At 41.4% G+C, this 25688-nt stretch overlaps 1 protein-coding gene and 1 long non-coding RNA gene across 3 annotated transcripts in view; one reads left to right on the forward strand and one right to left on the reverse strand.

The window, feature by feature from the left end:
- The window catches only part of LOC114149487 (zinc finger SWIM domain-containing protein 6-like), a 55231-nt gene that overhangs the window by 15540 nt on the left and 14003 nt on the right, over nt 1-25688 (forward strand). The window contains exons 1-9 of one of the 2 annotated variants that reach the window (XM_028025397.1): nt 10355-10502; nt 13501-13857; nt 15418-15566; nt 16265-16415; nt 17653-17832; nt 19058-19234; nt 19648-19794; nt 20032-20172; nt 25009-25269. In XM_028025397.1, coding sequence (XP_027881198.1) covers nt 10370-10502; nt 13501-13857; nt 15418-15566; nt 16265-16415; nt 17653-17832; nt 19058-19234; nt 19648-19794; nt 20032-20172; nt 25009-25269 — 1696 coding nt within the window. In that variant the 5' untranslated portion in view covers nt 10355-10369. Of the gene's footprint in view, nt 1-10354; nt 10503-13500; nt 13858-15417; nt 15567-16264; nt 16416-17652; nt 17833-19057; nt 19235-19647; nt 19795-20031; nt 20173-25008; nt 25270-25688 lie in introns of those variants that run through there. The other variant, XM_028025396.1, reaches the window with a different exon arrangement.
- LOC114149488 (uncharacterized) lies at nt 19750-24248 on the reverse strand. Its single transcript, XR_003596516.1, has 3 exons — nt 23434-24248; nt 19983-20197; nt 19750-19877 (listed from the first exon to the last, which is right to left on the reverse strand). It is a non-coding gene; the product is annotated as an uncharacterized LOC114149488 (long non-coding RNA).

Genomic DNA, 25688 nt, shown 5'->3' on the forward strand with positions numbered 1-25688 from the left:
GGTGACAATATGTTTCTCAGGATTTCATTACTCAGCAAAAAAAAAAAAAAGTCCAGTTACAAATGATGTTTAACGCCGCTGGTTTTTCTTGGTACTGACGGTTCAGCTGTGACCGTAACGATACCGCGCTTTCTGTTTGACACGGCACAGCTTCTCTTGAGTTCTACTTCTTCCGTGGTAAAGCCAAACGGCTCAGCCGGAGATAAACCTGAAACCCCAATTACGTTCTGTGAATTAGGCTGACTGATTGATCGCTTTCGTTAGCACTTCAGGGATGACACAAGCTCTCACAAGCCCTGTTAGCTCATCCGGTATGCACGACCGGGGTATGCCTGGCATGCGCCTACAAGTTGAGTCATTGTTTTTATCTGTTAGACACTGTGAGTCATCTCTGCACATATGATGGAAGGAGATTTAAAAACTGCATCTACTGAGCTTTAAAAAGCAGTTGCGCTTGGGAGTGGCGGTGGGAGGAGCCACTAAAGGGATTAAAGAGCGTGATATCAGAATAAAACAGGAAATGTCAAATTATTTGGGTGACATAATTTGAATGTCCCTGGTAGGTTTAAAAGTGTATTTGATGAAATAGGTTATTACAAACCCAATTACTATCAATGTCAATTTCAGCATGTCAGTGTTCTGCTAATGAGCTATCTTTTGATTCAGAACTAAAACATGCGGGGAAATTAATGCAAGTAGTAATGTAACTATGTACTTGTCTCTTGAGATAAGACTATATCTAATTTTGGGTTCAGGAGGATGAGATCTGATGGGATTTTAACAATACTTGTTGGGAAAACCAAAAAATTCAGAAAACCATGTTTTCCCAGTCTGGCCATTGTCTTCATGCGCTATTCTGATTCTAATCTCTCTTCACGGCTCCGTCTGGGATTTCTGCCATTGACTTGGATTCCTCCAGCAGAATTTCACCCACGCCAGTCAGCGAACAAAAAGAGAAGTTGTGAACGATGACATCAGTTTTCTGCTCTGTTTTAAAATTGTATTCTGCCTGAATTAGCAATGACAGCGGCAGAAGTGAACGGAGCCGTTCAGTCCTCGTTGGCCACTCTTCCAAATATTGAATTAGCTTGATCAGTCGACTCGTTCGGCTCCGCACTTCTGTCTTTGCAAAGGAGGATGCTTGTTTGCAGCACACGCAATTTCTGGTAAGCTTCATAGTGCCGAACTGGCGGCCAAGCAATAGCGGTCGGGACAAACGTTAGCCGCTCCAAGCGTTTTACACAGCCGAATGGTTGCCACGGAAGATTGAAGGATTTATCAATCATGCTTGAAATTGTCAAGGTAACACTCCGGGTATGTTTTTGATGAGGGAATAACGTTATAACATGATGTAAAGTTTAAAAAAAAAAGTTGATTTTACATAATACTACCCCTTTAAGTAATTGGACCAGTCAAACAAAAAAAGTGCAACTCATGGTCTGGAACATACGGTAAACGATTCACAAATCGTACTTTAAAGAATCTAATCTGTGTCGACTTTTCCAAATCACGGTTGATTAGCCCGTAGATTGTGGTGTATATTATTGCCTTCTTGTGCAGACCAAACATAAAAAAAAAAAAAAAGCCTGTAAATCCGTCCCCCTACAGACAAAGATTAAACAGAGGCCCTCTGTCTTGGGTTAGGACAGACAGAAAACTGCGAGTCAGTGCGGCGAGTCATGTGGCTGCTGAACAGGAAGATGGGCCCCAGGTGGTAAAGGAGATGCTTAGCAGGTATTCAGACAGGGAGCAGAGAGACGATATGAAGCGAGAGAAACGCCGATCATTAGACTGTTGAGGGAGTCGCGTTTATCTTCCAGTCGAGTCAGAAATGTTAAGCAAGCTGTTTGTTCTGTTTAGCCTAAACAGAAGTGAGGCTTAGGGTATGATGTACCGCCATCATAAGGTGAGAGACCAGCATCCTGTTTTTGGCACTAAGGAACCCTCACCCACCACCCCCCTTACCCTCTCTGCGTACCCACAAACACACACACACACACCCTGCTGTGACACCAAAGCAAAACATTCTTCCCTCTCGTACAGGCAAGTCATATGACTGGCAGTTAAACAGACGAGAACAAGCCGAGCACGTTTTTAGGCTAGGCGTTGCGCACACGCATGCCCATCCAAGTGACTTCCATGCACAGTTTCATTTAAGCAACCAAGAGTTATTTGTAAAGGCACAAGTAGAGTGTGACGTTGAGAAAACAAAACAAAAAAACCGCACCTTGACGTGGCTTAAGGTTTATCGCTTTATGTATTTGGAAGAAGAAACTCAACAAGACAACACATGCATGAAGTCAACAAGAAAACCGACATGTTGAGACACCAGACGGAAACTCAGAAGTTGCAGTCGGAGGTTTACATACAACATTTTGAAGGATTGAATGATTTAGAACGTTTGGAGGTTTTGATGATTTTCTTTGAACTGTTAATTTTCCAGGGTGGAGTGATGCCAGAGTATGTATGTATATATACTGTATATATATATATATATATATATATACAGTACAGACCAAAAGTTTGGACACACCTTCTCATTGAATTCAATGAGAAAGTGTGTCCAAACTTTTGGTCTGTACTGTATATATATAAGATCTTTTTTACCGACTCATCTAAGTCTCTCTATGGATGATCAGAGCATCTAATAATGGAGTCATGGTGCATAAAAACTTGTTGGATTAGTATGTGACTGGTCATTGGAAAGATTGATATCTGTTTTGTAAAAAATATTCAAAAACATCTCATCATTTTGGTTGATCACATAAAATCTCAACTGAAAAACATTACGGTTTGGTGACGAAGTATCCAAAAAAAAAAGGTCAAGGGTGTGAATACTTTTTCAAGGGGCCGGATCAGCATCTCCTATTAACATCTTCTTCTTTCCAAGGTTTACAACCCTAGAAAACTTCCAGATCAAAATGGACTTTTATGGGCTTCTGCGTACGTCATCTGCATATCATTTGTATCAACAGTAAACATTTGCACTTCTTAACACTTCTGAACCACCCAAGTTTTTATTTGGGTGGTTCAGCACAAGTTAAAAAGCAAGTGAGTCAACATTCAGGGTTCAACGGTTACCGTGACGAGGTACATTGGGGTTTAAAAAAGAACCGTCCGTAGGATGAGACGCAAGAGAAATATACGTTAAATGGAAAAAAAAAACGGAAGCAAGTAATAATAAATAATAACTTGAACCGAGTTCCAAAGCATGTGAGTCAAGCAGGCGTATTTTTACTCAAAGTTATCATAATGTAATAGTCTTGTCCATTCCCAGCTCATGGTTAGCTTTATCCACTCAGACACAAATGTATTTATGTCATTTATTTTAGCAGGCGTTCAGCCACGTTACTTAGGGTTCAGTTATGATTTAATAATGTAGATTATGTCATTCATGGCCTGTACTTGTATACTGCTTTATCAAGTCCAGACGACCCCAAAGAGCTCCACACAACATTCAGACATTCACCCATTCACACACTCATTCACGGCACTGATTTATGGCAGTATTCTGTTTCACTTATGTAAAACACGTCAGCACTAACGTCAGTATCGGCTGATTAATAATTTTTTAACACTTGGGCATCGGTAGGCCTGTCACGATAAATTGTCCCAGAAATTATTGCGATACACGATAATATTGTTGTTTTGACACAAAGATAATAACATAATAATTTGAGTTTGCCAGCTCAAAGACGAATAAACGTCAGTTGTATGAAGAACATTTAAAACTGAAACTGGAAGACATTTTAAATACCCAAAATAAATCGCAACTAAATAAAAAGAAAATAAAAACCACAGACACAATTGAAACTGCAAATGAAGTGTATCATGAAGTCTCTAGAAACAAAGTAGATCTTTAAAAATATTAATCATCAGAATGGAAATCACTGAGCTTATTTTAATTTGCCACGGGTTTAACTGATTAATTACTTTGTGCGACGGGCTTTGTTATTGCTAGGATAAATAAAACTGAGTCAATATTAACAACTGGTATTTATTTCCATCTTGTTGCCATTAGTTTCTGGGCTGGGAGTGCAGGAGGCTGGTCATGTGATGGTGATGCAGGAAAGCATTGTGGGGAGTTTATCTGAAGCAGTGAAGTCAATGCAGTCAGGTTTTTTCAAGGTTAAAGGTTATCACTCATAAGAGCAGTGTTGATATTGGATATCAATATCGGCCCAAATTTTTATATCTTTGCATCCCTACTTCCTATTTGTCCTCCAGAAGTTTCTACTCCTGGAGTTTAGACCGGCTCCTCGCCAACTTCTTGTGTTCGTAGCCAAACTTAGCTTCACGAAACTTTTACTGCTACTCTGCATGATTCAGACAATATCCATTGCTTGTGTCATGGAAATCTGTATTTAGAGTTAAGTACACTCGGATCAGAGTGTGTGAGTGAATGCTAAAAGCTTTTATTTGATTTTGTGTCTTCATGGGACTCCAGGGCTCATTAGCAAGCAGGGCTGCAGCTCTGTGAGCAACTCTGCTGAGACGGACTGCATCTCCAGAGTAGGAACAAATGCATTTGGAGAGGAGAAGCTCCGTCCTGACTTGCTGATAGCCCTCAGAGGCTAAACAAATGACTGCCGCTGAGCACACTGGGAACAGGCAGCACTCAAACAAATGCTTTTTAAATAGGAAAAGACAGCAAGGCGAAAATCCTCCTCTGCCCCTTTAGAAGCTGCTTCTCAAACCTCCAACGGCTGCTATTTTTCACCGGCACGCATGAGCACTGACGTTAAAACCCCCGGTGAGCTTCAGGCTAGCTTGCATCCGGTTCTCCATGGAGGAGCTGGTTTTATCTTTGAGTTAATGTTGAATGTAAAATCATCCTTTTTTTTTTAAGATTTACGTCATATTGTGCTGTTATTCTCTCATCAAAAACATACTTGGAGTGTTGCTTTGTTTCTTTCATTTGAGAAATCCTTTTAACTCCCGTGGCAACCATTCAGCTGTGCAAAACGCCTGGACCTAGCCCCGCCTCCGAGGATGGAGCTCCTCCTCCACTCAGTTCCTTCAGACTAGCCAGCAGTAACTAGCAAACACCTGGTGGAACTGTGTCAGTATGAAGTATGAAGCTGGTAAAAACGTTATTAAAGGGTTAATAGAGGAAGTCATCATGTTGTGATGACTTCCTGAAGGTGGAGTTTCAGAAAGAGCAGGAGCTTCTTAAAGACACAGAAGCCTAATTTCAAGGTGTTAAATTAGGAAATGTATATATATACAGTATATATACAGTATATATGTATATATAGCATTTTTATAACAACTGAAGTTAACATATATTTACTTGATTGTGCTATATTATGCTATAAAATGGCACTAGGTGCCAGGAAAACGCATAATGCTGCCCCTTTAAGAAATGAGTCAAAATCAGAACAGGATTTCATCAGTAAAGTGTCCAATACACCAGTACACACTTGTTGTAAATAAAACATTTAAATACCGTCAGAGGACATGTAATCCTTCCAGTGGATTCACTCAGCCCCTTTGGAGGAGAAGCAAAGCCACTGAAGTGGACTCAGTTATTCTAGTCCTCATGTTAAATTACATGGAAGCGGTATCAAATCCTGCCTCTCTGAGGGCTTTCATAGTTGTTTGTCATTCTGATCCATTCATGGTCATTCTTGGCTCTTTTCGCTTCAGAAATGCCGCCAGAAATATTTCCTCATAGCCACACAAGCCTCGTCTGACTTGACTCGCAGCTAATCTCAGTCAGGGTCTTTCGGTTTGCTGCTGTAAAGAAACATTAGTCGTCTTTTTGAATGTTTCCAGTCTCTGTTGTTTGGCCAGTGTTATTTATGAAGTGTTTTACAGAAAATGAAAACATGACATTGAAGATTAGAATATTACATCAGCCCAATAAAACCTCTTTAAAAACAGAAACGTGGACTTAATGGAAAGTATTCTTAATGCCTGCTTAAAGGTTATTTTTAAAAGGTGCATTTAATCTGCCTAACGAGCCTCATCAGAATGCATATTGTAATTTTTTTCATACGACTGTGTGATAAGGGTGATTTCCTGTTTTTTTTATTTTTATTTTTTTTATTTTATTTTGACGGCGCTCAGGGATTTCTGTCTGTTTGGTTTTAGGGGAATCCTGCTACAGTGTAATACTGGAGCTCAGTTTGCGATAAGTATTTCTGTTGCGAAAGCAGAGGGATGCTACCGTACTGGATTGAAGGAAATGGCAGTGATAACTGTCCCTCAAAGTCATTTGAGTCGGTGAAAGGCTACATCAACATTTAAAGCGCCGCCAGGCAGACTTTGAGCTAAGCGTTGATTAGCATGTCCGTTCTCTGAGGACAGAGCTGTGGGTGACTGCTTAAGAAGGACACAGATTGGCCCAGGTCACTCAAATCCTCAGTGACCTCCTTTGAACTTGCGACAACATGCATCCATCAGCTTTCATAAACCCCGGACTAACCCCATCACCTTATTTAACCAGGGCTCCCGAGCACAGCTGGCTGTTTGTTTGGTAATCCCTGAGCTCAAGCTACACACCTCCGTATTTATCACTCAGTGAATATACATTAGAGACATTTAGATATATTTTATAGAAGAGTGAAACAAGAAAGAAAGCACAAAGAACCGCCTTTCATTTCCAGACGTAGCTGCTGGTTTACAGTCCATCACTAATTTGCTGTTTGCTAACGTTAGCAGAAGTTAGCTAAATCAGTTAGCTTGAGTTTCTTTCTTTTCTAAAAAAAAAAAACAAAGGCATACGTGGCAACATTTTTAACATTGCTGAGTTAAAAGCCTTCAATTCCTGTTTTCAATATTGTTGTATGTAATAACTGGCAGGGTTATCAGTAAAAAAAAAAAAGGTATGACAAGATTTTAAACATTTAAAGATTCAAAAGAGGCGAAAATCTCAAATCTCAAGAGGCGAATTTGATTTAAATTTGTTTCACTGAGATGTCAAAGGAAGTGCAGAGTGACTGAAGCTTTCTCCATCTGTATTAAATGTAGAGTAATGCAGAGCTACCCCTTCCCCACCTGTTGCTGCTGATCAGCTGGCAGGCGTCTACACAGTTCAGTTACTGTGTTGACGTTTATAAGACAGATGAATTTGGTTGTTCGGAAATATTTCTGTTCACAAATAACTCAGGCAGTCCTGGTGTGAAAACTAATGGAGGGGCCCCTATCACTCTTATTGTTATGGTGTTTTTAATCACCATAACAATAACAGGTGTGCCACTTCTCAAGGTACAAGTGGCACCGTTGTAAAGCAGCCTAGCGCAGGCTAGCAACCCAAGAAGAGGACCCAACTATGAACCAGCGTATTATAAATAGCTAGACTTGTGATAAACTTGGATTAAGGAACAGAATCTACTGATTTTATTCAACATTTTTGCAATAAATAAATTTTTTTTGAAGTTTTATTATTCTAGACGCAGCAATAATCGTTTTTTGCTTTTCGGTTTTAATCAAAGGCAATTGGGTCATTTTTATTTTGTCACCATCCCAAAATAATTTTGGCAACAAAATGACTTGTGCCATTATTTTAGTAAAGTGACAATATTTTCTTTTTAGATTTTTGCATAAATACCAAAATACTATTTTTATTCACGAATATCAACGCATGAAAATCTCTTCTAGCCTTTACCTGGTGAAACAAAACCAAAACAATTAGCATTATTCTTATGTCACAGTGTTTACTTCCTGCTGAATTTTTCCTATATTATAAGAAAACATGTCTAATCAACTGTATTTCTTTCAAAGACACATCTGATATTGTCACAGTTAACTGGATTTTCAGCTACCAGCTGTGGAACGATTTCATCAATGGTCAGAAATATGTCAGAGCCCGCCGTATCAGCCATTATCTGATATACTTTCACTTTTGTCTCTGTCTAAATTCACCTGAAACCAGGCGCCTTGGTCAGGTTGTGATTAGTCAGGCATCGCTATTGATTGGTTGTTTACTGCTCCTTCTGCCAGCCCCAGAGACACCTCGGTGTCTCCACGGGCGAGAGATTAGCTTCCCCATTGTCACCAAAACAATAACACACAACACACACACACACACACACACTTAAACACTCACAGCACTGCTCGGCGGAGAAGCCGTCTCTTCTGCCAGCCCTTCCAGCTTCTGAGACCTCTGGCATAACTGTAATTGAGATGTTAAACAAGCAGTGTTACTCTGTTTCTGTTGCATGGTGTGTTTAAATAAGAAACGGGAAAATAGTAGTTTAAAACCTCACTGTAATTTGAACATACCTGTTTTTTTATTTCTCCCCCAAAACCAATTTTTCTATTTGTCATTTTTGAAGTTTCTTGTAAACATCCCCGTATAAAATTCCCAAAATACTAGCGGTAGCTACGCCAAGTCTTTTGCGGTGCTTATGGAAACTCACAAGAAACGGACAAGAAGGCCTGCAGCGAGTTGCACAAAGCTAGCTGTGCCTTGTCTTTGTCTTTTTTTTTCTCCAGTTCCCACTCAGACATAATTGGATATCCTTAGCCCCTTTCGGGAAAATGGAAATGGTGGAAGTGGGGTGAAGAACGAGAAGGGAGGGGTAAAATGGGGAAACTAGTTGCTTGTATTAGTGTGGGGTTATCTAAGCTGTTTCAATAAACAACATTTTCTGAAGCCAAAGCGGAACATTTTAGCCTGAGAGTCCGTTCGTGAAACCCTCTCCAGAGAGCTCAAATAAGGCAACCATCCATCCTCCAACAAGAAAACAAAGAGGTGGCTTCAGAAGCGTATTGAGGTTCCCTTCTCAAGAAACATTTCTAGAAAGACCTAAAACTAGCGGTCCACTGAATCTATTATGGAGAATTTATCCGTCCTCCATGCAAAGTTCTTAAAGTTGAAGAAGAGTCAGTGAGTTGAATTCTTTATTTTGTGTGCGTGTTAGCTTATTGTCTGAGGATAAATGCGGTTCAGTTTCATCGTTAACGTTTAAACAATAAAATATTAAAATCATGAAAAACATTGGGTTTGATGCTGCTTGGTCTAAATAACTCTGAATGTAGGCAAATTTCAGTGTATTTAGGTGAGTTTTGACGCTTTGTAGTTTGATATTATCCACAGAAAAAGTTTGCGTAGCTGCCGCACATTTTCACGCCAGCGAAAAGGTGTGCGTATATTTATGCAAGCTTTGACGCAAAATTAATTTTTATACATGCCGACTTTTGCGTAAAATATGGCGCCGCACATTTTTTGTGCGCATGCACGCTTTATGCCTGAGGCCCCTGGTCTTTTGCTACAGATAAAACAAAAATCCTGCAACTACTAAAATCTGGTACCGCTTCATTTTTTTTGGTTAAATTTCGTGAAGAAGAAAGTCATGTTGTGTTCTTCAGGGTTTCTTGATGCAGCGCCACCACAGGCGAGGAGGGGAACATGTTTTTCAAGGGGTTTGGTTGGTTTGACACAGTGCAGTGTGAAAACGAGCCGCACCAGCTGAAACTGTAAATGTTGCAACTTTGGTCCCCAATCTACTGGACCATCAGGTGTGAAAACGCCCTTATACACTTTGAAGACTTGAGGCTAGTAAAGGAGTTCATCAGTTCTTATGAAACAACTGATGAACTTATGTTTTAACGTTTCCATTTTTTTCGTGAAAAATGTTTTGAAGATATTTAGCGACTTTTCAACGTGATTTCTTTCTTCTTTTTTTTATTTAAAGAAATCAAAAGTACTTGTTTTAAGAGCAAGTTTTGAACATAAAGCAGTTAGTAGTATACGTGATAAATCCAACTGAAGGCGGTATGACATTCAAATGCCAGACCGAGTCGGGTTTGTGTGGTGTCGGGCTGCAGCGGGCTGGAAGGTGTTAACTCCGGTTGCTACGCGGAGCGCACAGCTGAATTATGCAAGCTTTTGCAGCGCAGACAGAGAGAAAGAAAGTGCATTACAAAATGCTGAGCTCAAGGGTTTGGCTCGGAGCCAGTTCTGACGCTCCTGCATGTGCTCTCTCACACTCAGCTGAGGGCATAGCCATTTTTTTTTTTTTCCAGTGGCACAGCGGCGCTCCTTCCTCCTGCCGAGTCGGTGTCTCTCTTTCTGTTACGTCAAAGGTTCAGCTGTGGGCCAGGCATGACCGGGGCGGGGCCACGCCGCTGTGTTTGTCTCCGAGTTACAGGATGTGGACCCGGTGGTTGACTAGAGTGTGGTCCGATACTCATATGTGGGGGTGGGCGTGTGTGTGTGTGTGTGTGTATGCTCGGCAGGAAAAGCAGCTGTAAGAAGTGAAACGGTGTTTTCTCCATTTCTACACGGGGTTTCACTCTCAGATATGGACTCCTTCCCCTCCCGTTTGGTTTGGCTTTGGTGTGCGTCGTGTCTGCAGACAAAACACCCACTCTGCTTACTGCGACTCTTCCACAATACTGGGATGGATATGTGTCAGCTATGTGCAGGGTGTCACACACACGCACTACCCCCCCCCCCCCCCCCCCCACACACACACACATACACACAGGAGAAGCTGTGAGCAAAGTGGAAATTAGACCTGACGTTCCAGGTCAGGTTCTGGAGCTCATATGTAAGTACAGTGTGTTTGTTTTAGTATAAGTAGTAATAACACCCATTACAGAATTCTGCAACAATCACCCAGTTTACTCATTAGGAAGATGTGATATCATAAATACAAGTCAAGTTTATTTGTGTAGCAAAATCTTCAAAGTCGTTTTACATCATAAAACATCATACAGTCAGCAACTATGAAGCAAGCAATAAGCATTACAGTTTGTCAAACTCATCAAGCAAATACACATCAAATACATTGATCGATCTTCCAGTTACTACTAATCAATGGAAACGATAAACAGGTGGGAGTCAACGTTTCAGCATTTTTGCAGTTTCCTGGATGTTTGTTCTAGATTTGTGAATAGCTAAACACCACTGCTAACCTGTCTGAGAGCAGATTAGCAGTGGTGTTTAGCTGATCTCTCAAATACTACACTTAGACCTGTTGACTTTCTGTTGTGGAAAGCCTTGGTAAGGGACACATATCGCTTTAAACTTCTTCTATTTTGTCATTTTTAACCACAAACCTTACTGTAATTAGTGGCATTTGATGTGATAGACCGACGCAAAGTGGTAGAACTTTGCAAAGTGGATGGAAGCTGATGCATGGCGAACAAGTGTTAATTTATTTGTATTAATCTGAGTATCAAGTCTTTTTGCATAGACTGGTTGATTCTTTCCAACCAGTCCGCAGATTTTTATTTTCTGTAACATTTTAAATTCAAATGACAATTGGATGGGAACACGGTTATAGTCAATGAGAGACTCCTTGGTCCACTACAACCTAAAGGGACAGTTGAGATGTTCTGACGTGAAGCTTTTTTACAAGTTATCATTCAGTATGCTACTGAAATCCTTTGCTCTAAATATCTCTCCGAATGTCTGCTATCATGCCTTAGACATCCTGAATTTGAAGTACCAGAAATGTAGCAGCAATAAAAATGTCTGAGGTATCAATCAGTAAAGACTCAGAGAAGGGTAATATTCTCAGTAGATCCCACTAAAGTACTACTGTAAGACCAGCCTGTCTGAGTTTCACATTCTCAAGACACAGCAGAGGTTCTCGCCTGTGAGAACAGCAGTCGTGTTATTTAAATCTCCCCCGTAGACCGACTTGACAGAAGGTCGAGTCTTTGACGCAGCTTCCCATTTTCTTTGGCTCAGACGGCCACCTAATAAAGCCACCTGTCAGCTGTCACAGTCTTGGCTTTGTAGCTGATCAGCCTCTCGTTTGGCCGCTCTACGCGGACGACAGCGGGGAGCGAGAATCACATCATGCTCCTGCGTTTCAAGCGCCTGTTGCGTGCGACGCTTCTCGTTGGGCAGAACGAACTTGTTGGTCTTCGCCATGCTGCGAACCTGAGACGGGGACAGGCTGGTTGTGGACGATGAACTCCTACGGTGTATACCACCGTGCCTCTGAGACCATCTGTCAACCCACGAACCCTGTCAGGTTGTCTATTCCAGGGTTTGCTTATAAAAGTGCTTGTTGTGTTGGTGTTCTTTGCCAGCGCCTGTCCATCTGCTGCGTCTTTCCAAGCTTAATATTTCAATCTCATTTCGCTTGCGGCTCGGTCGAAGTGAAAACCGATGCCCTGGTCAGGTTTACGGCACATTCCCGACTGAAACCCAAATATACAGGATTTGAGAAGTCGGTTTAATCCCTCCTCCATGTGAATGTTCTTCACAAACACTTCTATAGGTTCTGTGTTGAGAGGGCCAGAGGTTGACAGTTTAATAGCAGGACTTTGTGCCGGTGGTGAAATGATCCTGTCTGTGCTGACAGAGGAAGGAGGCGATTAGGAGAAGGCAAGCATTAGAGGTGTTGTGAAAGGGAAATGAAAAGGAAATGAGAGTGTGTGTATTTCTGTGGCACCCTTTCACCTGGCCGGTGCTTCTCTGAACGAGTGACAGACAGGTTAACGGTGAAGTGAGGGTATGATCAGTGAATAATGAACGAAATATCATATTAGCAATGTTCAGTGCAAGTCTGAATCTTATTGGCTCTTCAAATTTCTCAGTAAATAAATTTTTTATGTTATTTCTGCTAAGGAGGAAGTAAATATTGGTCCACTATTCCTATGCAGTTTACAGTTTGGTCCCAGACTAAGTCAGGTTGCAACAGATTTTTGGGGCAGTTCCACAAATGTATTTCTTCACAAGCTCCATGTCTCTGAGATGCATTATACATATATTAACGTAAGCGCTAAAATGATGTAGCAACAACCTGAAAACATTACCTATCTCATGCTATGCAGACCCTTTGTCTGCGCCGATGAAGAGTTAACTCACCTTTAGGTGCTGCGTTTTCATTACAAATGTCTGCAAAACCTCAGCTTGATATTCTGCTAATGTAAACAAAAAAACACACACACAATTTCACAATAGCGGTTTTACCATTAAATTAGAAATGCAATTAAAATCATTAAGAGGTCATTAATAACATGCCACTTCATCATCCTCTTAACACTTTGTTGCTTTCTTTGTCTTTTTCGCCAGTAGTAACATCCAGTTTTTTTTTGTAATCGGCGTGTTTCCATTACGCAAATTTATTTTCGTAATCCCAATTTGTGCAATTTTATGGTCAATGGAAACACACCTGCTCTGGTCTACATTTAGCACTTCCTGTGTTCCTTTGAGCTCGGAAAAGTTGGGTAAACCCAAAAAAGTACAACATGAATGATCGTCCAAAATGGCTCCCGCAGCTTTCTTTTGAATAACATTTTATTTTTGGCCTTACCTTTTGTGCTACCTTTGACTTTATTTGTAAAAACCTTAGAAATACTGGAAACGGCTAGCTCTGAGTCCTATTCTTCACTCAGTCGAGGTGCCCACACTGAACAGTGTTGATGTTAAACTGAAAACTGAACTCTCTCGGTACATCTCCACAAAATCTGCAGTGCCTGATGATGCTTATCTTCATTTTTAAGGTCCAGCTAACTCCACAACAATAGGTGAAAGTCAAAAACTTTATTTCATTCCCGCTGATTGAGGGCGAACATGTTTCTGTGCAGGTTTCCACCTCAGCGGGACGGTCCGGGAACCGGCCACGTCCTCCGAGCCGGAGCTGCTGTGCAACGTCAGCGTCAGCTTCGACCGCTGCAAGATCACGTCGGTGACGTGCGGCTGCGGCAACAAGGACATCTTCTACTGCGCCCACGTGGTGGCGCTCTCGCTCTACCGGGTACGGAAGCCCGAGCAGGTCAAGCTGCGCCTGCCCATCTCGGAGACGTTGTTCCAAATGAACAGGGACCAGCTGCAGAAGTTCGTCCAGTACCTGATCACGGTGCATCACACGGACGTGCTGCCGACGGCGCAGAAGCTGGCCGACGAAATACTGTCGCAGAACTCCGAGATCAACCAGGTGCACGGTGAGTGGAGGGGCCGTTTGGGGCCTCAGGGCCAAAAACAGGCTGAGCTTTTAACATGCGTACAAACACGCACTCAAGCAGACGCAGGTATTTGTTTTCACGTTTGCACTGTTTTGTACCAGTCGAGGCCCAGCTGGTGGGTGACGTTGTGAGTAAACCTGCTTTTGGTTTTGTCGACAGAATATGCAGAACAGCTTCTTTTCTGCTTACCACAGAAGTTGGGATAATGGTCTGAATCTGAAATGAAACTGGAATTTTCTAGACAAATAATTTATGTCTGAGTTTTTGTCTCTGTTTTTATAAGCTATAAAGTAAAATCATAATGCAGCTCGTTTGCACGCTTCTCGCCAAAGTAATAACTATTTAGCCGCTTGAATCAATTTTTTATAGACTGAAAATATGAGTCTGTTTGTAAGCTTGCAGCTTCCTGATTGTCCCGGACACTTCAGGCTTCAGTTTCTCACTTCATATTTCTGCCTAACTACTTTCACTCTCTCTGTGGTTGAACCTTTTTACAGCGTTCGGTGCTCCCAAGAGACACTTGTTAAGTGTTCCTAAAGTTGCTCTTCTGGGCTCGCTGTAGTCGCGGGGTTAATGCTATTGATAAGTGTTTAAGTAGACCGAGCACACATTAATGCATTCTGTTTGATTGGAGCACTCAAAAAAAAAGAAGCTGTTTAAATAAAAAATTCTGCATATAATCTGTACTCTTAAATCGGAATTTCACATTTCCCTAAAAAAACCCCCCCAAAAAACCCCAACAAATCCAGCTGAAGGCCAGATTTCACTCTAAGGCTTTTTCACTTGTCCAGATCTAAAAATCCAATACATGTCCAGCCTGGTCAAGTGAGGAGAAAGCTAGAGATACTCCACCTGTTTAAGATCCCTGGAACCTGATGGGATTCTGAAGTCATCTATCTATCTAGCTAGCTAGCTAGCTAGCTAGATAGATAGATAGCTAGATAGCTAGATAGATAGCAATCTAGCTAACTGTCTATGTAGTTTGACAGCTACATAGATGGATACATAGATAGCTATTTTGCTAAGATAGATGGATAGATGACAGATAGCAATTTTGCTAGCTATCTAGAAAGATACTTTGCTAGCTAACTACATACACAGCTAGTTATGTCAAATTGAATAAATGATTCAACCTTTGTTTTCTAAAGTCTGTACTTCGTTTCAATATTTGCATTAGATAGCTAGCTAGCATAGCAGAAGGTGGCTGAAATGAGCGTTTTCTTTGCACAAGTTTCAAACGTCATTCTGTCACACAAAGACGTACCGTATAAATCTGCATAAAATGCATACAAGTAATTGAAGTAATTAGTTTCCTCACTGTATACAACCATTGGCATGCAGCTCACTGTTTTCCTTACAACCTGTTCAGTTGGCGATAATCTCATTCTCAGGTCAGAGTTGGGACTTCCGAGGCAAATAGGAATTGTTTATTTTTCTACCAAAAGTTAAAAATAATAATAATAATAAATAGATCAACAACTTGAGAGAGCTTAATCACTGTCTGTTTTTTGTTTTTTATCCCCTCTTCACTCACGGCAGGAGCTCCAGATCCGACGGCGGGGGCGAGCGTGGACGACGAGAACTGTTGGCATTTGGATGAGGAACAGGTCCAGGAACAGGTCAAGCTCTTTCTCTCCCAGGGCGGGTACCACGGCTCGGGAAAGCAGCTCAACCTGCTGTTCAGCAAGGTACCAACCTTCCAGCCGTATTAGGGCTCTCCTCTCTGTGTGCTTTTCTTTTTTTGTAATGGAGCTACAGAGATCTGGGATACCACAAGGATGTGTGTCGATGTCTTTGCTTCTTCTATAACTTGTGATGCGTGTTGTGATGCGAAAGACAATATTCTGTTTATGTCATATTTAATCAATGATTAAAGTTTTGTTGTCTAAACTTTTTAAAAAGAGTTTGATGGTTTTAATGCTTTGTTTCCCCTGTACTTTGTGTCAGTATTTCTATTTGTTGGTACTTATTTTAGGTCTTTTTATAACTTTTTATTTAAGCTATTTTTTTTTCCAGTAGTCTGATGGAGAATCAATGCAACCAAATATCATTCTCATGTGCAATAACTGGTGAATGTTTTATGAATGATGGCTGTTGTATTCTATTTTAAGTAAGATTATCATGTGTGATTTATTTTACAAGCTTTCTGACCCAACCACTCCTTACTAAAACATCAATACTCATCCGGATTCTATTTTTCTTTCGTATTGTTGATTTCACCTTCATTAGCTGAAGCCATGCAGATTCTTTTTTTATTTACACTCACACGTCCTGTTTCCATCTCTTTTTTTTTGTTGTTGTTGTAAAATTTGATTTTTCGCCAAAAGGGGAAAAAAAAGGAACACTACATGTCTACATGTAACCTGAGCTCCCCTGTGCCCTCCAGGTGAGAGAGATGCTGAGGATGAGGGACTCCAACGGCGCTCGCATGTTGACGCTGATCACAGAGCAGTTCATGGGCGACCCCCGACTGGCGCTGTGGAGGCAACAGGGGACCACCATGACCGACAAGTACAGGCAGCTGTGGGATGAGCTAGGTACGGCGATGAAATGCAGCCGCGCCCAGACACTGAAGCCCGGATGGCAGCTGCTGTGAAGCGTTACAGCTTGTTCGGCATCGCTAATCGATTCGATAAGACCGATCAATGCGCATTTCGGTGCTTTTGATGAAGCATGTTAATTTATTTTACTGCGTAATCGAAAAACTTTCTGTCGTAGCATCCACTTGCAACAAGATGCTTTGTGGGGATATGTAGACATAAAGTGGTGTGAGGTATTCCTGTACGCCTTCAGGCCTTAGCGCAGCGAACCTCTGCAGTAAAACGATGAGGCACTAACGAGATGAGGCGGTTCGGACTCATGCTTCCCTTATTTGATGGGGTTTTAAGCCAGACTCACTTTAATTTTGAACAGCAGCTGATTTGGCTTCATATGAACCATTTTACTTCCACAAAAGCATTTCTCTTTAGCAGAAGGTTTTATACGTGTTCGTCTGTAACTGACACAAACTTGCAGCAGAGATACGACGGAGTACTGGGGCCGGGCTAACAAAAAGTCTTATTTTAATTACGAGGATAAGGTCATAATGTTATGACGGTAAAACCTCAATGATTCAATAATAAAGTTGTAATGAGACAAAAATAGCTGTACGACATTACGAGAATAATAAAATATTGCTCATTTTCATTTTTATTTGTTTTTCTGGTAGTAGCTCTTATAAAATTACTACTTCATTCTCCTGGTATTACAACTATATTCTGGATATATATTATGACTTTATTGTCATACAATTTTATTCTGGAGTCTTTACAACTTTATTCTCGTATCATCACAACTTTGTTTTCAAAAATGTTCTAATTCTGAAATTTTTAAGTTTTTCTTTTGAAAATTTCTGAGACTAATGTCAAAATTTCTCATTTTTGTTCTCGGAAATGTTTTACTTTTCAAGCTCATAAATGTCCACGATTATTTTTCTAGAAAATTTTGAGATTTTTGGCGGAAATTTACTATTTTTTAAAAATATATATTTTTAACTACATTAGCCCTAATATTCAGTCTTTTTTCATCTCATATCTGCATTATATTAACTTAGGAAGCAACATCACTCTGACATCAACACAACAATAGCAATTCCTTTTGCTTTTATATGTCACAATCTTTGCTTTTCATTCGGGTTTCCTCCGATACGTCGTCGTATTTGGCCGTCTCTCCTTCAGCAGTTTGCATCTCGGAGCAGAGTGTGTGATCTCGGGTTGTGTGTGTGTGTGTGTGCAGGCGCCCTGTGGATGTGCATCGTCCTGAACCCGCACTGTAAGCCTGAGCAGAAGCCTGCGTGGCTCCGGCAGCTCCGCAGGTGGAACGGCGTGGACGTGTGTCCCTTGGAGGACGGTAACCATGGCAGCGAGCTGATCAATCTGACCAACGCTCTGCCCCAGGGGCCTCCTGGCAATCCAGGTGAGAAGAGTGCAGCCCTTCCTCTGTTTTATCTCCACACTCTCTCTCTCTCTCTCTCTCTCTCTCTCTCTCTGTCACCTTATCAGTCTGCTCCCTTCGCTCTGCTGCCGTAGTAACGCCGTTGAGCCCTCCCCTTTCCTCCACCTCTCTTTTAATCAAGTCTCCATGCTTCAGTCTCAGTGCCTGTGAGCCTTATTACCCTTTCAGTGTGCCTAATAGAAAGAGCCTAATAACACAGTGGAGGTCCTGCAGCTTTTTCTTATTTCACTCGTTTTCACTACATCAAAGAAATTCCCTTTTTCCCAGGTAGCAAAATAATGTTTGTAAGAAGGAAAGAGGGATTTCTATTGCTGCTGCTGTTTTTATCCAGACAGTCTCTGCAGCCTTGTGTCATTCTGACATTTTACAGTTGTGTTCCTATTAGTGTGTCTCCTTTTTACTTCCGATACGATACTGATATTGACCCGATACGTTATCAGCACGAATCATGCGTGCTTTTATTGCTTATTTCGTAACGTGGTTCGTACAGCTGCTTAAAATCCTTGAAAATACTTGCATTTCGTTTAGCTGCTTTCAAGGTTTGGAAAGTGCTTGAAATTCAAACGGGACAGTTTTGAAAATGAAGTGCAATCTAACGTTTAGAAAGAGTTATTTACAGTTGAGACCGGATATTTTCATATGCCTAATAAAAAGACACATAGATTTTTTTTGCCTCACTGTCTGAAGTTAAATCAGATTAAATTGTTCTTTTCTTGGGTCCGATGGATTCACCAAAATTATTCCTATTTGATAAATGCCAGAAAACTTAGCTTTCTTTGCGTATTTTGTTTAAGCATTTAAATTGAGCAGGAAGGTCATTTACCTTAACATGACTAGTTTGGATTATTTCAGTGTGATGAATATTTAATATTTTTAATTATTGATCATTCTATATTTTATACACTAAGCAACATTATTGAAACTGCTGGATTTTTTTTTTTTAATTAGTTTTTTTTTTCTTGAACCAGTCACTTCAAAACATAACCGATTTCTGCTTAGCTTCTTCTGGCCCTTCATTTATCCTTGTTATAGCAAATTAGCACCATTATTTGCGCCAGTTGTGGTCTTGACACTTCCTGTTTTACTTGTGATATGGAGAAAAGTGCTAACTTCCTGTCGCCACATGGTCGAGTTGTGACTAAAGTCCTTCGGGTTTGACGAGCCGTCCCAACTCCCCGTTCCGCAGACGCTCTGACGCGCCCTCACCGGACCGTCTTCACGCGCGCCATCGAGGCCTGCGACCTGCACTGGCAGGACCCCCACCTGCAGCACGTCATCACCGAGGACCACTACAACAACTACTGTTACCACGACAACCTCAACGGCTCCCTCTTCGACTCCAGAGGGTGGCCCCTGTGGCACGGTGAGAGAGCCGGAGAACTGAAATCAAAATCTTACCAAGTGTGCTCGGTCTATTTCCAAACAAGACAAAACCAACTATAGATAAAGGAACTTGTTTTAAGTCAATAATTCCTTAATATTGATGAAAAAACATAAGCTCTACCGGCAGATTATTTCACTGACAACATGAGAGAAATGTCTTGTTATAAGTGAAATAATTTGCTAGAACTTTTCATCTTTATTAAGGAATTATTTACCTAAAACAAGCTCCTATATTTTGCTGAAAAGTTACTTTTGTCTAACATCAAGCATAATGAAGATATTTGCACTAGAAACTAGACAAAATTACTCATGTTTTTTTTAATACTTTTTTTTTTCCCAAAGTAAAAACGTCTCCTCTCGCTGTTTTTTTTGTTGTTGTTTTTTTTTAATCAGAACACGTTCCCACGGCATGCGCCCGAGTGGACGCCCTGCGGTCACACGGTTACCCCAAAGAGGCTGTGCGGCTGGCCATCGCCATCGTCAACACGCTGCGGCGGCAGCAGCAGAAGCAGCTGGAGCTTTTCCGCGGCCACAGAAAAGGTCCGTCTGTCGTCCTTTGCTGAATTGGAGTTTTGTTTGAGGCGACGCTCTTCGCAGAAACCCAAACCTCAGCAGGTTTCGTTCTGTAGATTTTGTATGTTAGGTGACAAATCAACACAAGGTAAAAGTTGCCTATTTGTTCGGAACACGTAGGAACACATAGTTTATACCTAATCCTGATCTGATACCTGGTTTTTCATGGTAGTAACTCAGCTGTCCATGTTCTCGATCCCTCAGAGCTGCTCCACAGGGGCGTAACATCCATCACCAACCTGGAGGGCTGGGTGGGCCACCCTCTGGACCCCATCGGCACTTTGTTCGCCACCCTTATGGAGACGGGACGGGGGAGCGACGATGGTGCCACCGCCGACTTCCCAGGTAGATGTTCACAGATTAACAGCAGCTGCGATTCGATTAAGCACAAAATTGAAAACAAATTTGCTCAGCGGAAACACGGCAATTGTGAAAAAAACACTTTTGTGCGCTAGGGTGAGGTGGGGTTTTTTTCCAGCCGTATTAAAATAGATGGATTTCGATGCAAAGAAGACGACAGGAAGTAGGAGGATGACGGTTTGTTTTGTTTTTTTCCGGACCATCTGCAGCTCACAAATGGCACAATTCATACAAAGTTGTGGGTTGAATCCATCACTCTTCTGTAAAATCGCCATCTACAATTTCCCCAAAAACACTCCATAAGCAGCCGCTCCCAAGTAGGCGGGGCTTATCGCTCCAACGCCTTAATGAGACGCTCCTCTGATGTTGAACTATGAATATTTCTTATGTAGCTGACATAATTTTTAATGACTTACTGCGTGAATAAGACTATCCACTTGCGATTTTTAGTTTAATTCCTTATTTAATGGAAACACAGCAATTGCAAAGTTACGTTTGTTTGACATTAGCAGAATATCGACAAAGATTTGTGCACATTTGTAATGGAAACGCAACTAGTGAAAATATTCAGTGCTTCTCCTGTCAAGGTGGTGAAACAGTGAAAATTCTCATTTCAGTGAAAAACAGCTGTTGTTGGTGTCACAGTAGCAGATAATCTTTATGTTTTAGGTAGAATGTGATTATTTAGCAGACCCAACATAAGAAGCTAGAGGAGTTTGCTGATGAGGATTTTCTCCAGTTTTGGACGTTTTGTGGCAATCTGTTAAAAAAAACACAAAAAAAACAACCAAAACTGCAAAGTATGTAATGGTGAAGGGACAAAATAGCAGTCTGAGGGAGCAGCTGATATGCATGAATACACAGTTTCTCCTCTAAATGCTTTTTATACGTTTTGTTCTTTGTTTCCTGGCGGATCCTGAAATTAGCTCATCTGTTTAGCACTTTTTCCACAGAGTGTTGTGGTTAGTGTGACTAGATTAAAGATTACATTTATACATTTCCAACTGTGTGATCACCAATCAAGAACTGTCGAACAGAAAATCATCCGATTCTGGCCAGTAGTTCACTTCTGGGTGCATCAGTGGTGGCTGCTAAGTGGTCTAGAAGCTAAGTGCACTTACCTTCTGGATAAATTCCAAAGCGCTCATTTACTTGGCTGTTTTGTAAAAGTTCAGGTGAATAAAGTTTGAAATCTGTGTTGAAGTTTTCTTCTAACTACTTAAGAATCATTCAAGTAGTTAGACATTTATATTCACGCTCTTATTTTGAAGTGAGTGAAGACTACGCAGCTATTTCATTTTCTTTCCTCACGTTCTCTCATGTTTTCCACCAATAGCTTTATATCAAGCAAGAAATGAGAACAAAATAAAACACGGACGGTAGATCAAATAATATAGATATAAACACAACATCTAGAAGGCCCGGCGGCATGGGCGCTGTTTGTTGTTTTTACCTATAAGTGGCCAACTCTCTGTTATTGATATATCGATTTGATACAGTAGGGGCTTCCACACTTCCCATATCTGTGCCCTCTGTCACAGTGACGTGCGGTGAGGTTCATAGCTGGTGAGGCACTGACGTCATCAGAATCAGATTTGCAAATAGATGCATAGATTGACAGCAGTTTACAGGTTATGTTTCACTTCTGCATCCTTACACATACAAACTGTAGCTCACAAAACACACATTTCCTTAAAAAACAAAACAAAATAAATGTTATTACTGTCTTACCTGCTTCGATTGAAAGTCCACTTGAGAAAACTTTTTTAGTGTTGTAATGTAGTCATTCATGTCGAAAGTCGGGATGAGCGAGAGGAAAAAAATCACTATCTCTATTATAATCTATCGCTGCACTTGACTTGCTTCCCGAATCGTTTAGCCTAGCTCGCTGTCACTTACTCGGCAGTTGAGGAGTGAACAAGACGAACGTCTGGGATCTTGAGCGCCCCCTGCCATGAGGCAAGAGAACTGCCTGCCTCACCTCGAACCTGTTCTCTGCCGTTTATAATCGCTCATTACACGAAACACGTTACACAAACACAGTTGGTGACAAAAAGCACTGTACATTATATACATAAGCTAAATTATTGGAAATAAGTTCACATATTAAATTTGTTTAAACCATTTTATTGACGCCGTACAGCAACATGCTCTCTCCGCTTAGCAGCCAGCGCAGAGCCAGGGGTTGCGCAATCCAAGGTGAGGCAGAGCTCGCTGCTGCCTCACCGGCATCGCTTCCAAGCATTTGAATGGGAAAATAAGAAAATTCAGCGATTTTGAACAAATAAAAATCGAAATTGGTGAAGCTACATGAAAAATAAATATTTTTTAGTGCAAACCACCGGATGAATATAACAATTTAAATTACTTTATGATTATATATTTTCTTTCTTTCCATGATGGCAGGTGAGGCAGTGCCTCACCTGCCTCCCCTGACCGCACGTCACTGCTCTGTCACTTTTTTCAGCAGCTAAAACTGTTTAATCCGTTGTTAAGACGTTGTAACCTGTTTTTCCGAGCCGCCTTTAAACTCGACATGAGCGCTAAATTGCTCGCGCTGGGTTTTACACCTGTGCGGCAGCGAAGGAGACCTGCAGCTGCAGCAGCTGCTGCTGCTGCTTGGGTTTGTGTTTGAATCACGGCAGCAAACCAACAAAACGCAAAGAACTTTTCACAGTTTTCCCCCCAAACCAACCGAACGAGTTGAGTAATGCTGTTGGATGCAGGTAATGTTAGCTAAAAGATGGCTAGCTAATACCAGTACAGCACGTTAAGCCTGTAGACTACTGGTGTTGTCCATGTTCAGCTACGTAGATTCATTTTGCCCCCCGCCCAAAAAATAAGCCGATGCCCCCCCCCCCCCCCCCCCCCCCCCCCCATTAAACTCGTCTGGAGCCAGGGCTGTCTAAGGGCATTATAGGAAATGTAAATTATGTTAAAATAAAATGGTGCATGAGGGTTGTAGTTTGTCAGAGGCAGATATAATTTGAATTGAAGTTAATAGTTTAGCACTAGCTTCAGCTAATCCCCACGTTGGTGTTGGTGTTGGTTTAGCATTAGAGGAATGTTTACGATTTGTGCTTTAGGGTTCGTTCAGCTAACTTTTTACTTGGCGTTGCCCACCACTGTTGGTACTTACAACCAAATACAAAATTACAAAAAAAGTTAGCCTCTTTAGAAACGATACCAGAAATCGTCCTCTGGTAACTACGTTTACATTTGGCAGACTCGAGCTGTTGGACGCACCCAGACATTTTCCTTTACTGCAGATTGAGCCGTCCTCAAACGCACCATCCCACCGCAACGATTGCGTCGTTCCCGTCAGACATGCAGGGCCTCGGGTCGTGATCAGCAGCGATGACACAGACGTGCTGATTGGCCTGCAGTCATCCTCCAATACCGGCTCATGAATAAGAGATGCGGCAGGAAAAACACTCCAATTAAAACACATTAATTATGCAGACAGAATTTCAACATGCCACAGTCAGACAGGACGTCACAGCAGCCCGCCGCTCGCGTCTCTGGTATAAAGTCCAATTAATTCACAAAGCGCCCCCTGCACTCAAGACCCCCTTGAATTATTAGGCAGTTTAGAGTTTGTTTCCACTCGGTGGAACTGAGCTTTAAGATGTTGTTGTAGGAGAAAAATCTGAAACTTTATAACATTATTCTCAATTTCAGAGAGGGCTTTTATCCATTTAACTTTTATTTCTACAGACTGTCCCATCGAGATCCAGGATCTCATTTACAAAATAAGAGCTGTTGAAGGAGTTTATTTCCTCGCTCATTTCACTTTCTTACATTAAAGCTCCTACCAATGTACTTCAGAACAGAAAATTTTCATTTATTTTTGTGGATTCTGATGACCATGGCTTACAGCCAGATTTTTGATTCCCATAAAGCTCGGCCTAAAAGACCGATAAAAATGAAACTTTACTTAATGAACGACATAATCATGTGCTAACTGGACATCCTGCGGCCCACAAAAGGTTATTGATAACAAAAGCTGGCTCTTCAGAGGGCTTTACCCAAAAATTGTCATGGAAAGTTGAGTGGGAGAAAAAAAAGTAAATTTCAGCAAAAAAAAAAAAAAAAAAACAACTCAGAAATTTTGAGATTAATCAGACATTTTCTAGAGAAAAATTGACTTTTGAAACTCAGAAATTTCCGAGTTTTTTATTTGGAAAATTTCTGAGATTAATTCCCCGAATTTTATTTATTTATTTATTTTTACCAGAAATTTACTCAAGCTTTTTTTTTTCTACCTTCTGTGACCCTATTATGCCATCATAAAAGTAGTTTTTTACAAGTTTTTTTTTGTTGAAAAGTCAGAAACAATTCATTGTTATTGCAAGCTACTGAGGCAATTAGATTTTTCTAGCATTTAACTAAATTATGCACATATTTGTTTATTTATTTTTGTAATGAATCATTGAGTAGATGGTTAAAAATAGAAACGTGCGATCAGTTTGAAATAAAACCTGCAACACAACGAAGAGTCGGCTGCCTCCGAATAGTTCCGGTCTCTTAGTGCCGACGTAGCTGTGAAGGTTTTCAATTAAAGCCGTTGCTTTTATCGGTGTAAGTGTGTGTGAGCGAGTGTGTTTTCTTCGGGGAGCGTGGGTTCTCCTGGGACTAACGGTGAGGTCTGCCTAGACATCATTAAAGCTCTAAAACGCATGATCACTGCTCCCAGGAGGAGGCGCACAGCGCAGGGAGAAAAGGAATCAATAGATTTATCAATACTCGGCTCGGTTCACAACCCAGAGGGGACGTTTATTTTTCCCTGAGTCATCCTCCCTTCTCCCCCCACCCCACCAGGCTCCCTGGGCCCCTGCAGGAGGCCGGAGAACCCTGTTTACACGCCGCTGCCTCTCCTGGAGGAAGGCGAGTCGTTTGTGGCGCTGGCTGTGGAGACGGCGCTGATGGGCCTAGGCCAGCAGAGGGCGATGCCGGACGGCCTCTACGCCCAGGAGAAGGTGTGTCGCAATGAAGAGCAGCTACTGGCCAAGCTCCAGGAAGTAGACCTGGACGAGGCGCTGGTGAAGATCCTCCGGAAGCAGGCCGCGCTTCTGCTGGAGGGTGAGTGAAGCAGCCGCACCATCGCCGCTACAGCCGGGTTCCATTTATCTCTAAACACCTCTCAAATTTTGACATTTTAGATTTCGTGTGGCCAAACATCTGCAATTCAAGAATGACGCTAGTTTCACTTGTGTATACATAGAGGCTTTATTTGTAATCGGGGTAAGATTGTTACCCACCTAATTTTCTGACAATGGAAAATGTTAAGTACAACACAAGGTATTCATCTCCTTATAACCAAGCTCTAATAATAAGTACAACGTCGTTTATCCAGAGATTTTTGCTGGAAAGCCAATTTTGCTGCACCGAAATCAGCTTTTATTTAATGGAATAAACGTGGCTAAATATTAGCAAGCATTTTGTAAAATAGCAACCCCAAATCCTGTAGTTATACTGAAAATGAATTTGTTCAATTAAGT

The sequence above is a fragment of the Xiphophorus couchianus genome, chromosome 8 (assembly GCF_001444195.1).
Source record: "Xiphophorus couchianus chromosome 8, X_couchianus-1.0, whole genome shotgun sequence".
Lineage (NCBI taxonomy): Eukaryota > Metazoa > Chordata > Actinopteri > Cyprinodontiformes > Poeciliidae > Xiphophorus > Xiphophorus couchianus.